Here is a 14383-nt window from a genome sequence, read left to right as displayed (position 1 = left end):
TAGTTTGTTAGTTTTGAACCAGTGGTGGATCCAAAATTCAAAATTCGACTCAATGAAACTTACGTTAGAAATCCAACAAAAACTCAAATAAACTCTAATAATAATATCAATGCCTTTAATCAAACATTAATATACAACAACAAATCAACCATCTCAATAATACCAATATAAATCAAACATCTCAACAAAATTCCTAAAATAAAAAACCTAATTAATTTCAACAAAATCCCAAATTGTAATTCATTCTTAATCAAACCCTAGAGTATATTAGAACGCATCAATGCCCCAGTCGTAGAACCGCCCCTATTTTGAATTCATTGCAAGTTTACTTTGAATGGGTGAAGTTGGGAATAAGGGAAAGAAATATTGGATATGAGATAAACTACCCTCCCTATTCAATTTAATTATTGGGTTTTCATGTATAGATTATGAATTGTAATGTAAAATTCACCTACTTTTTTTTATTTTATTTCGTTTGATAAGTTAGGAATCAAAATAATTCCAATATTAATTCTAGATAAGTAAACATTATCTTTTGGTAGTTTTCTAATTATCAAGGGTGACCAAAATTATAGACTTATAAAAACAAAAGTACGCTAATTACAGTTTCAAATTTACATTTTTATTTCCACTATTTTTCAACATATCATCTTCAACAACCAAAGGCAGAACTAAGGTGGCCGATGTATGCTCCAGCACAGTGCTGACTTTGAGATTAGGCTTAGTGTATAGGCTAAATCCAGATCAATCAAATAATCAGCCCGCCATGGACAAGAAATTAGCCGGCTGAGAAGAAAGAAAAGAGGAAGAGAGGAAGAAGGAAAAATAAGAGAGAGAGAAGGGGGGGGGGGGAGAGATATTCAACATTTTATCAATTCCTTGTTTCTCCCCTCTCTCTTTTCTTCTTCTTCCGATTTACAAGTTCACACCCAGATCTACAAGTGCAACAAAGTTTTAGTGTTTATGCCTCAGTTTAAATTTTTTGGAGGTTCTCACTATATTAATTCCCATACGGGGAAAAAAAAATTGGTTCTCATTGTTTATATCGATCTCTCATCTAAAAAAAATTGTAGCACACTCCTAGAAAATTCATGGATCCTTCATTGTCAACAACTACAGATTTCTAATGTTCGACATGTGTATTGTGAAGCAAATATGATCGCTGATGCTCTCACTAATTTGGGTCAACATAAACAACATCTTTGTTTATGGTTTATTAATTTTCCCAAAATGCATGACTATGAGGTTGTTGTTTGATCAAAGGAATATTGGAATCCCTCAAGGATTCTCCTTGTAATTTTATTTTGTACTTGAAAAAACTAATGAAGTACAAGTGTGGTTGGTTTTCCGATGACGTTGGTTATCGTTGTGAGATTAGCCTTACTCTTTTAAGTGCTACAAGAGACAACACCTTATAATACAACTTTTGGATATCAACATATGTGGCAATGTTTCATTTATTTTTTATTAGGAAGAATTAAGTTAATTTTTTCAATATTGTTAAAAAATTTGTAACAAAAAGTTATATATATAAAGGGTATTGAACTACAGACCCACATCAACTTGCACTCCCTAACCTTACTCTAGACATAATTTAAATAATGTAAGATAGAAGATGAATTAATAAACCTCTTATTTTGTTTTACACATTTATGAATTAAGTTAATTTTTTCCATGTTGTTTTGTAACAAAAAGTTATAAGACATTGAACTATAACTCCACATCCAAGTCCAAACTGTTGAGAAAAAAAAAATTGGTCCGTCTAGGCCCATGTTTGACCTGGTCTAGTCTAGCCTGCTCCGCCAAGCCCACCTAAACTCGACTTAGTTGGTAGGCCTAGGCTTAGACATTTGAAACCTTAGCCCGGGCCGACTTAGCTTGAAAAAACACAAAAGCTTGATAGGCCCGACATGAACCCACAATAAACCCAAAAATTTCAGGCCAGGCCAGGCTAATAAGGACCCCGTAGTTTTTCAATTTTGTTGGTCCAATTACAACAACAAAGATTCATAATATGCTACATATTTTTTTCATTTTCTAACGTATCAAACCATCCTAAAATTCAACATGTTATTAAACTTCAAAGTTAAATAGCTAATATATTTACTATTCAAATATCAATAACTTCAAAGTTCCATCAAACTTCAGTTTCAACATGTAAAATAAAATAAAATAAATATACAAAGAAATGGTGTTTAAATTCGTTTGCAAAAGTCAAAAACTAAACCAAACAATTATAATGATATTCGTTTAAATCATTTGACTTTTTTCTAGGTTAAAACCAAACATAACCAATCATTAGACTATCTCCAACCATGTTGTGGCTAAACTCAAATTTTCACCCTCCAAAATACAACTATTCATGTATTTTCATGACTCAAAATTTTTTTTCCTCCAACCTTGTAGACTCATAATTTGAGTCCGAACTTTATTAAATTGTTTAAGAATGATTAACTCCTAAATTTTGATTCTTGTTAATTTTTCTTGACATTATTTTTGTTTCAACACTCGTGATTTAATTTTCTAAACATTTTAACCTAAAAAAAATAAAATTCCAAAACATAATTGAATTTCACTTAAAAAATAAAAATAAGTACAATACTATACGTATGCTCGGAATAATTCGAACTTAGAATTATGTAAGTGTGTTTAAATTATCTTTTTTAAATAAACACAATTTTTTGGAGATTGCTAAAATTAATCATGATTATTGTAATATAGTTCTATCAGCTTATTTTCATATAAGAAAAAACAAGCGGGTAATTAGGTAAGATTTGCTAAACTCAAAATTTGAGGTAGTTGGGCACAGCGTATCAGCCTTCATTTTTTGTAGGTAATGTTTTAGCTCAACACTAATTCAATTCTGGTCTGTGGGTCCCGAGATGCATAATCAAATCAAGTCAAGTCAAAATCTGACTGGGACACACATACCATCTTACTGTAGAAATTCTTTTTTTTTTTTAATTATTATTTTTTAATCTTATTATTGAGGGAATTTTCAGGTTTAAAATTTGGGAAATGGGTGGATACGAAAATGACAGGTTTATTACGTATGAAGTGTGTTTCATTCATTTCACATGTTTCATATATTTCACATGTTTTTTTTATCATTCATTTCACATGAATTTAAAAAAAAATTAATTTCACAATTCTTTTTTGCTGGGGATTTCACATGTTGGAGATGTGGAGGCATACGAAGTTTTATGATTTTGAAATAATTCTTTTAATTTATTAAAAAAAAAACTCCTCTATCATTTTTTGCTGTTGCTAAAAGTACTTTAGAATATCATTAAACAAAAATCCTTTTTATTTTATTTTTTACATGAAACAATATTAAAATAATGCTCCCCACATTTAGAACACTTATATATATATATATATATACATACACAGAGAGCTTCTATTGAGAGATTCCTTAAATAAGCTTATTTGAGAGACACTCTGTAGGGCATACTTTGTTTGTTGCAAATTTCTCATGGGAGAATATTGGCTTGTAGATCCTTCATCATTTAAGCTTTCTTCTTGCTCTTCCTTGATTCCTAATAAATCAAACATGAGTAAAAGACCACAACCATGGGGTGTTGGCCAAAGACCATCTGATGCTTACGTTAGTTCGATTAGATCCTTGAGAAATAATAGCTAAAAAAGGGTATGAAGTTTTATCTATGGGGAGAACCGGGTGACTAGAGCTGTGTGTGGTGGCACTTGCCTTGTGGGAGAGATGAGAGTGGTGAGGCCGCCGGCTAGGGATGCCGTCGGCTAGGAGAAGAAAGATGTTTCGGGTATTTTTCGCAGGGTTTCATAATTGAGTTTAAAATTACCTTGTGTGTTGAATGAGGCTACGTATTTATAGGTCTCTAGGCATCTAGGGTTTTCAAAGACTATCTTCTTATTTGGAAAGAAGTTATTCTTTCCCCAAATGTAGAGATTAAATCAATTAGGGATTTGATTGGGATCAAATTCCTAATTGATGATAATATCCTCAAAATAAGACATTATTCTAAATTGGTGATATTATCTTTTCATTGGTGATTTTATTCCCAAATAAAGATATATCATATTTAAGATAATATCCTTATTTTTTGTATCAATTAATTGGCCAAATAAATGGGCTCAATTAATTGACCTAGGAGCAGCGGCGGATCCAGACTTTTTTTAAGGGAGGGGCAATATTTAAAAGTCTAAAGCTAAAAAAAACCAAAAAAGACCTTTATTTCATAAAAACTATCTATTATAATATATTCTATTATATTGACTGGTTATGGGTTAAAAGGGTTTTTGTTTGTTGTATAATCTTCTATTATATTTTTTGACCAAAATAAAATCTTATATTATATTGAGATTTCTAAATTTTTAATAGGCAACATTTTGATTTTAACTGGGCTGAGTTGTTGTTCCTTTTTTGGATTTAGTGTAGGTGACGATTTGGTTTTATATGACTTAGGTAGTGGGCCCATTGGGGCAATTTTGTATTTCCAATGGCATAGAAACCAACTTTAGTGAAACACTGCGTTTCATTAAACATAATGAAACTAGATTTTTTACAACGCCGTTTTAGAAAGAGGAAAATTAGGGTATTATGTCTTCTTCTTCCTTCGTGAGGCAATGCCTCAACCTCCATTAAAAACGCTTCTGCAACCTGTCATCTGCTAAATGAGTGGCACGATGAGAACTTGTGAGCACTACGCAGTTCCGGCGAGAGGAGGTGCAACACCTCCTTGCTCCTATATGGGTCTGCCATTGCCTATGCGGTATTCTTCTTGTCCACATAATGCCTTGTGATTGGAAGCTTGATTATTTGCTCCCACACTACACATTGTATTTCACTAATCTAAACCGTCTATTTTTAGATATTCATTCAAAATCATCTCTATAAAAAAATTACTTGAATCCGACATCATTTGACCACTCAATTAAATTATTAAAATTTTAGTATTTTCTTGAAGCACTGTGTTCATTGATTTTGTAGGACACAATTAGATGTAAGGATGATCTATGAATAAAGACCTAAAAAATAGATGATTTAGATCGTTGGAAAAAAATTCGTAGGATACACTCCTCAAATATTTATTTGAGGGATCTCTCAATATATATATATATATTATAAGCTTATATTGAGGGATCCTACTTATTATAAATTAAAATAAATTTTGCCGAAGATCATCTATGCTTCGAACTTTTATCAAGCAACCCCAAAATCCCAACAATACGCCTTCTTTCTTTTAACTTCATAATTGATATTTGGCTGCAATTCTTTCTTCTTGCTCTCTTGCCAATTTCAATTCAACTTATTTTCTTTATTTTCCTTCGTAAGAATTTACCCATATTTTTCCCTACATAAAAATTCTATTCCATTTCCTTTCCAAAAAAATTTGAATTTTCAGTATCCTTTTTTATTCCAAAAACTCGGAACATTTATAATTTTCAGAAAATTTCGGATTTTTTTTGGAAAATTTCAGAACCTAGTACAAAAGTTTTAAACATGCCCTACCATTTGAATGAAAAACTATTATATTCTAGTACTTTCATGTTGTTATTCCTTATGGAATAATTATTCTATATCTATTTGGTCCTTAAATTATATTTAGTTCAACATAAAATTAGTAATTGTATCTAGTCTAAGCTTGACCCAATATATTTCAGAATTTGAAATTTTCGGAATCTTGAGATTCCATTCCAACTATTTTTTTTTTCGGACTTTTCAAATTTTAGAAGTTTCAAATATCAAAATTAATTTGGATTGTCAAAATTGAAAATTTTCGGATCAGAATTAGATTTTCTCAAACTTTTGATAGTTGCTAATGATACCTTGTAATTTTTTTTTTCAACGATTCAAATTGTCCATTCAAGTCTTCATTCATAGATAATCTTTGTAAAAAATCAGACAAATTGAAATTCATTAAGGTAGTGCAAGCATCAAAATAGACGAACATGGTGCTTGAAGAATAGACTAAATAACAATAATCTAATTGAATGGTGAAATGGTTTCAAATTCAAGTAATTTTTGCAGAAATGATCTTTGAGAGGTGGCTAATGAGTTGCTTTTCACACGAGCCACTCTATTATTTTCAAAAAACCAAATGTTACAATTGATTTGTTGAAAATGGCGAACTGATTTTAATAAAATAAATTTCATAAATAAAGTAGGTAAGGAAATCATATATATCTTTGTGAGAAGAGGGTCTTCTTTCCTCATGCAATGCCTATTCTTAATTTTTCCATGGAAGATTATACTCTCTCTTTAATCCATCCAGTCCTTAATCCACCACCATATTATTATATGTTTTCTCAATATCTCTTCAATCTATCCATTATTTTCAGTTTCTCTCATCCCTCTTTTATCATATTGTAACCCTAAGAATCGATCTCTCACTGAAAAGCTCACAAATTTTCTTTTTTGATCTTTATCTTTGAGATTGATGGTGACCAAGAGGAGGGGAGATTCACTATTATACCCAATATAAAGCCCAAATTATAAAAAAAACTCTATATGAAATGGATTTTAGAAACACACCCAAAACTCATTTACAACATAACAAAGACTTTTAACTTCTTTTAAATTACAAAATTGTCATTGATTTTTTAAAACAAATCCAACTCTAAAACCTCATTAAAAAGCCCAAAACACTCAATAGGACATCAAAATTAAATTTAATAGGGTCAGCTGTTATTTTTGAAGGTTTTTTTTGGAATTGTTAATAGAAATTAAATAGGTATAGGATTTATCTATATTATTGATGCTAAGAATAGATATATGACTAAATATCTCTAAAGCTTCATTGTATACTAAGAAAGGGATCTCATCTAATTTATCGCCTAAGACGACCTAAAATTCAAGACCTAATGTTCAATATCAATCCAATCAAACACCTAACATGCATTGCAAAGTCACTCTATATATAGGAGTTGAAGTAAAAAACCCGGGCCCATAAGTACACAGTGGATCACCACCAATAATTAATGGGTATATGGGCAAATTACAGTAGCAAACAGATACTTAATGGACCTCCATCCTATGGGCATGAAAACTAAAACTGAAAATGGATAAATAACAAATCAACCTCATTCAAGTAAAAATAAATAACAAATCAAATTGGGGTTTTCAAGTGAGAAGATGTGCACAATAATTGATGGGAAAATAGAACGAAACTACGAGAACAAAAATATTACAGCCATGAAGTCAAACCAATGTTTCAATTTGGCCGTCCATATCATGTCCAATATGTAATCTACGATAAGGTATACTAGCAAAAGCAGTTAATTGCCACCACACACACACACACAAAAAAAAAAATAAAAATGTAGTAGCGAAAATAACTAGATATAATATGCCACAAGAAGATAGCCAGTCACGGGATCACCATGTTGCCGCTAGCACTTGTTCTGTTCCTCCTCAACTGTCACATTGTCTCTTCAGCATCCATCGTCAATACCCTGCCGGGCATGTCCGGTGAACTCCCGTTCAAACTTGAAACCGGGTTTGTACTTTTTAAACTAAAAGATAAAATTATAGGCGTAATCAATTATATACAATCTTGTGTCTATCTCGTATATATAATTTTATACGTTATCATATTGGTTCCAGCATGAATATTATTATATCAGTTCATACATACAACACATCGATCAGAATAAAAGCTATGGGGTATAATGATATGTAGGTACCTGGGGGTGGGTGATTCAGATGATGTGCAGCTCTTTTATTACTTCATTGAGTCGGAGAGAAATCCCAAGGAAGATCCTCTAGTGCTTTGGCTCACCGGAGGTCCTGGCTGCTCTTCTTTTTTTGGCCTAGTATATCAAATTGGTACATGATCATAAGCTCACTTCTTAACCTTGTCCTCTACTTTTGCTGATGGACTGAGTTCTTTCTTTTTTGGCAGGTCCACTGGTATTTAACTACGCAGATTTTAGTGGGAACCAACCAACTTTTTTGTTAAATCCATACTCATGGACAAAGGTATGTATGTGTATAGTTAGTGGCAAAACTTCTGATTTGCGAATAATTATTTTACCCACCATAAGGCACTGAAAATTTTCAGCTTGCGAATATAATATTTTTGGATCAACCTGTTGGTACTGGATTCTCATATGCAAAAAGTTCTCAAGGATACATGACAGGTGATGCATTATCAGCAGCGCAAACTTATGAATTTCTAAGGAAGGTGAAAATGGGTTAATTAAGTTACAATGGATTGAAAATTATGTATAAATCTCATTAATTAATTTAGTGTATATATATATATATATATGATGGTATTGCAGTGGATTAAAGATCACCCTCAATTTCTGAAAAATCCACTATACATTGGTGGTGATTCATATTCAGGCATGACCGTTCCCATCATTACTCAAGAAGTGTCCGAAGGTAAACTTTTGTTGTGAATGAAGACGTTTTCAGATAATGTTACTACCTTATTTATTTATTTATTATGACAAGTCTTCTTATATCTAAACTGTTGCAGGAAATGAGGTTGGGCGTGAACCACCAATGAATCTCAAAGTAAGAATTCAATCTGACTTGACCTGGTTGTTTTTCATGTTATCTTTTCACTATAGGCCCGTAGCTTTACAGCCTTAAAGGAGCACAACTAATTTTCGTTTGTCTAAATTAAAGGGGAGCGAGCGGGGATTTCTCACACACACAACCATAATTAAGATGTTATGAGAGTTTAAATTTGAGATCTTTTATTTGCAAGTTAAAAGCCCTCTTTTACTGGACTAGACCCCGTTGACAATTTTTCTATTATTAAAGTCACAATTGGTTTAAAAACGCTTTTATTCATTTTAGAAGCATGCTCGTAGACTCTTTGTTTGTATATCTTGTGGTCTTATATGGGAGAAAAATTGAAGTGTCCCGCGTTCATACCCCTTCCGTGTCTTATCTATCTCCGCGTGTTACACGTGAAGAGAGAGAGAGAGAGTGAGGGGCAGAAGAACAATGTAGAAGACTGCAGGCTGTAGCTGGCCGAAAATCACAATAATTTCTTCATGCAGCAGCCTTCTTTTCGAGCTTTTCTAGCTTTCTAGCCTAGTCCACTCCAGCCATGAGGACAAATTTGTTTTAGCCCAACATAACCCAGACTCAAAAGCTGGTTCAATCACTGAAAATGAAAATAATGCTAGGGGGTTTAAACCGGTGACATGCAACTTTTTATCCCTGTTTGAGCTTTGGGCTGTTGTCGTTGATTTCCACTCATCTAATTTAGCTTGGGATTAATGCTTTTCTTTGACCATCATAGTTCTTTGACAATTCCTTATTTTTTATATATTTCAATTTAGATTTAAAATTCCAGTTCATTGATAGTAAAATATGCCATTGAAACATGGCAACTCCTTCATTAATTTTTGTTTTCCTTTTTTTGGGGGTTCCATAAATCACTAGACAACCTTGTCTTAGATAACTAAATGCAATTTTGTATTGAACACAGGGTTACATATTAGGCAACCCATTTACAGATCCAACATATGACGTGAATTCACGATTTAAATTTGCTCACAATATGGCCCTTGTATCTGATGCACTCTATGAGGTAATAGATATTCTCTACCGTATTTTCTTTTTTCTGCTTATAATTTTTTATATACGTCCCGAAATTTCATACCTGTTACAAAAAAAAGTACTGAACCCGCATCTGCTTCTCAAGACTTTCACCAGTGGAATGGTTCTAGAACATAGTACTTGCATTTTCCAATCCAAGCATCTGAACTGGTTGCTCCACATAACTCAAGTTCTCACTTAGTTCCACCGGTTGCTACATTCTATACCAATCTGCCCGCATTTCTTTAAATTTAATCTAATTAACTAACAAAGGAAGAAAAATAATGCCTATAATTTTTTTTTTGGGGTCTGAATACGTAAGTTATATATACAAATGTGCTTCTGTTAGTGCAATAATAATACAAATACCTAGAAACATATCTATGGAGAAAAAATTAATAACGTTGGAAAAGAGAAATTAATAATCAATTTTTATTTATTATTGATAGATAATATAAGATCTAATCACTTGGTATTATAGTCAACTAAAACAAATTGCAAAGGGGAGTATGTTCAAGTAGATCCAAGCAATGCACCTTGTGTGGAAAACCTTCAAGAAGTCACTCAGGTGAGAATTACCACAATATTAATGTTCATGGTTTACATTTATTTATTGGCCTAATGATGGATTTGCCACTCGAATAAACTTGTAGTGCCTCCAAAAGATAAATAGTCCCCAAATATTGGAGCCAATATGCAGCACAATGTCTCAAAAACCAAAAGGATCCAAACGGGATCAAAATTTTGCTGGAGAGAACTTCTTAGATATGCCTCATCGCTATCCAGAACCATGGTGTCGTGTAAGTTTCTAGCTCGTTCTCTCTCATACACAATATAAATGGACATAACAACATAACTAAAATCGCCAAAAGGGAAATGACATAAACAAAAAATGAGTCATATTATACAGACTAATTAAAAATATAATTTAGTAATATCTTTATATACATGTGATTGAAATATGCTGCATGCTAATATCTTACTATCCGTACTTATTTGCAGGCTTATAACTATCTGTTCTCCTACATCTGGGCTAATGATAAAACTGTCCAAAATGCTCTTCACGTTCGAGAGGTAAGTTAATTAATTTTGAGAATTACAATACCTACATAAAATATTCACGATTTTATTTACCATTACAACCTGCAGGGAACAATAAAGGGTTGGGAAAGATGCAATCAGAGCTTCTCTAGCAGTTATGCACATGATGTTAGAACTAGTCTTGACTATCATCGAAACCTCACCAAGAAAAACCTTAGAGCACTGGTTTACAGGTACACCTATTTCCACCCCCGTGTCTATTTTCCCCACCCAACTATGTAAATTTAAAAAACACAATCTTATCATTCCACCCACTATTATTCTTAAAATACCCTTTAATTATTCATTCAAGCAAATTCTCTTTGCTAATAATTAGTAGTTGTGATATGAAGACGATCAAGTTGTGTTTGACGTATTGGATAAATGTTTTAGTCTAATATTTTGATTTTCTATATCTTTTAATTTTTTTTTAATTCTTTGCCTTGTTTCTTTTGTCAAACGTTAGAATAAGTGGGTTACATGAGTTGAGATTTTTTTTCCCAAGTCCTTAGAAGTCATTTTACAAAGGGGTAAATTTGTCTTTAAATTTTTAAAAATAATGTGGGTGAAAATAACAACACTCCTATTCTTAATATTAATTTTCCACATTTCCAAGTTTGTCTATTCTTAAAGTACCACTAACGTCATGCGAAAACTTATATAGCTATGAGCTATTTAAAAAATTTGCGAATACATAGATGAACAATATCCCACAAACGCTAACTACTTGTTTTGCCCTACTCCACAACCATCTCATAATTCGAACTTTTTACTTTTTAGGTCATCATTGGAAGATGATTTATGCAAAAGTTCATTTAAATCAGACAATGTTTAGTTGTGATCAAATAAACAGATGAACACAATATTTTCAATAAACAAGAAAATGTTCACGATACCAATTAAGTGGTTGAATGATTTCCAATTTAGATGAAATTTCTCTTGAATGATTTTTCAATGAGGACCTAGAAATTAGTCGATTTGGATTATAAAATTATATTGTTAGTATGACCAAAGTAAGTGCTTATTATTGTACTAATTGATTTGTGTTTGAGCTCTATTGAATAGTTGAATAATTCCTCTCTCCTAAAGAACAAAGTTAATTTGTAACAGTGGTGATCATGACATGCTTGTTCCATACGTGGGCACTGAAGAATGGATAACATCTCTAAATTTGAGTATTGATTACACTTGGAGACCATGGTTTGTCAATGGCCAAGTTGCCGGGTTGGTTTTGCTACTATCAATTTCACACCATCATATCATTGTTTTACAATTCATAATTTCACTGCAATTTCTAAATACATTATTATTATTATTTTTATTTTTATCACAGGTATACAAAAGCATATACAAGGAAAGCGTACAGTTTGACATATGCGACTGTGAAGGCAAGAAGAGAAAATTAATCCTTCCCAATTATGTTTCTCAAGAAGTAAACATTGGAAATTAACTTTTGTTTTACCTGTACAGGGAGCTGGCCACGCAGCTACAGAGTACAATCCTAGGGAATGTTTTCCCATGATTGATAGGTGGCTTTCATATTACTATATTTAGCCCATTAATTAACTGTAGAGTTTATAATTGAAAATAGTTCAGAAAATTCGTGCATATTGGATTTGGAGGTGAAACTTGGCCATCTCACCTATTATTACCTTGCTTAGCTATCAAGGTTGCTGCTTGTAGTGCTTTGGTGAATAAATTTGTAGGAACATTGTCACTTTGATGTCAATATCATTTTTTTTTTTTTGGTAGCATGAAATGAATAATTCATTACCAAATTGTTAATGGTTCATACCATCACTGTAAGCCGAGCCTATCAGAGAACATCACGTGGCCATAAGTGACTGGGTCCCCGTATACCGACCTGACCAGAGTTACTACCGGGTGTCGATCAAGGGCCTCCAAGTTGAGCCTGATGGGAGAATGTGAATCAGTTATTGGGCACGCGGGTATTGACCATACCACTAGGATGCCGTGTAAGACCAGAGGCGCATTGATAGTCTGAAGGCACGATCAGACCCCTATCGAGTCATCACTCCTTTCGCCTGATACAATAGCCTGGCGATAGAAATGGATCAGTTAATGTACTTCACATCCAAAGCCAAGTGTTGCTTTACCATATGTTCCCCTGATGATTAGCCAGGTGATGGAGATGGATCAATTAATTGCCTTCTATCCAAAGTCAAGTGTCGCTCTACCACCTAATCCCTGCCAGACAACATGGTGATCAGAAGAAGTCATTTAATGTGGTCCAGTCCCACCAGGGGGAAGGAAGATAAATATCCCTTCCTTAAATATCTTTGTCTCTCCTCCCTCCCTATAAATACCCCTCACATATCTCTGGACAAAGGTAATAAATATTCTCACCTTGCAAACTCTACATCCATTTCTCCACATTTAGACCACTTCTGACTTAACCATCGGAGGGAGTTCAACTGGGACAAACCCCAGTTCGCTCCTATTTTGATAACTGTTCGAAGTGTGCAAGTCTCCTCCATAAGGTATCTCAACTAGGAGATCAGATGTAAGCCCTAACCTTAATCCAGGTTCAGGCCATTCGTTATACGAGAAGGATACACGGTTTACACAAATAAAATTACAAGAGAATCCAAATCCGAATATGAAAACCAAGGCCTCAGTAAAGTTCAATAGAAAACCCCAATAGCTCAGGCCTAAAACAATAATAAAAAAAAAATCCCCCAAATTACAAAAACCCTAAAATCAAACCCTACACGAATGAAGCAGTCGTTGCCACAAGAAGACCAAAGTTCAGAGGAACCAAGAAAGGAGATCTATAGAGCATTGGTTTGGGTTTGAGTACCATTTTCGTTTGTGCTCTTAGCTGTAAAAGACACAAATAATTGTGCTCTAACGGTGTTGTCTATAGGAATTTTCATTGCTATAGGACATTCGTGTCTGACAAAATATAAAGCACGAAAGCAGTATTTGTGCTTGTATTACAAGTTACCTCTGTTGATGCTTTTTTTGGGAGGTCAACTTAGAGAGTAGGTGATAGTGAATGATGAGTGAAGGTGAGGACCTTCAGCATGTGTGTAAAGACTTGGGCAAGCGATAAATGTAAAGTAGACAAGATATACGTGGTTCACCTTAATGAATGGGCTACGTCCACGGAGAAGTATGTTCTCATTATAATAGTGTATGATTACATTTGTACATGAGGTTGGACCCGAATATAAAGATGACAAGTGAGATGCTTAGGCCAGGGATTTAGGAGAGAGTCCCCGGCCCTAGGATCTAGCTCTGAGAGCGGATCCTCTTCTAAGTGGAGAGAAGCAGTCCCCTTTTCACATGGATACTATTCCCTATTTATAGGGAGGTGAAAGTGGGAGGTTTGTGTAGATTTCCGATGTGGGACTTTGCACAAGTCATTGTGGTGGTGACACGTGTCTTGGAGATTAGGTTATACAATTTGGGAGCTTTGGCAGTCGGGAGCTTGTCTTCCTTCGGCATGGAAGAAGGCGTGTGCCTTTAGTGCTAGTCGCTTTGAGGCTGGATATGCTCGGTTGATTATGGTGTAAATAGTAGTCCCCAAGTTCACAATCAAGAAGTAACTTCTGGGTTGGGAACTTGTTAGGTTTTTGTGTAATCGTGACCAAGCATTCCAGGTTCAGTGGCATTTTAAGAGTTCAAAGGTTAAATTGTTTGGCATTTTGGGCTTTTGGGTCCTTGGAGCTGGGTCCCTGGGCCTTGCTAAGGTTGAGGTGGGTCATTAGGCATTCGGCAAGGGGTTGCATATTCGTA

General features: G+C 33.7%; 1 protein-coding gene across 2 annotated transcripts; it reads left to right on the top strand.

Moving 5' to 3' along the window:
* The first annotated feature begins 7303 nt into the window (after nt 1–7303).
* Nucleotides 7304–12375, top strand: LOC103328071 (serine carboxypeptidase-like 18). Of its 2 annotated transcripts, none has more exons than XM_089055251.1 (14): nt 7304–7478; nt 7662–7765; nt 7884–7960; nt 8043–8165; nt 8266–8368; nt 8466–8503; nt 9432–9533; nt 10023–10109; nt 10195–10341; nt 10544–10615; nt 10691–10815; nt 11732–11845; nt 11955–12001; nt 12084–12375. In XM_089055251.1, the coding sequence occupies exons 1-14, from the start codon at nt 7363–7365 to the stop codon at nt 12173–12175; spliced, it is 1347 nt and encodes a 448-aa protein (XP_088911377.1). In that variant the 5' UTR covers nt 7304–7362; the 3' UTR covers nt 12176–12375. The 2 variants fall into 2 exon arrangements, with proteins under 2 accessions (XP_088911377.1, XP_088911376.1); XM_089055250.1 differs by having other exon boundaries at nt 7306–7478; nt 7662–7807.
* Nucleotides 12376–14383: the final 2008 nt, after the last annotated feature.

The sequence above is a fragment of the Prunus mume genome, linkage group LG6 (genome assembly GCF_029339155.1).
Source record: "Prunus mume cultivar Tortuosa linkage group LG6, ASM2933915v1, whole genome shotgun sequence".
Lineage (NCBI taxonomy): Eukaryota > Viridiplantae > Streptophyta > Magnoliopsida > Rosales > Rosaceae > Prunus > Prunus mume.
Note: the sequence above shows the minus strand (reverse complement) of the source record. Positions and strands in the feature narration are given on the sequence as shown.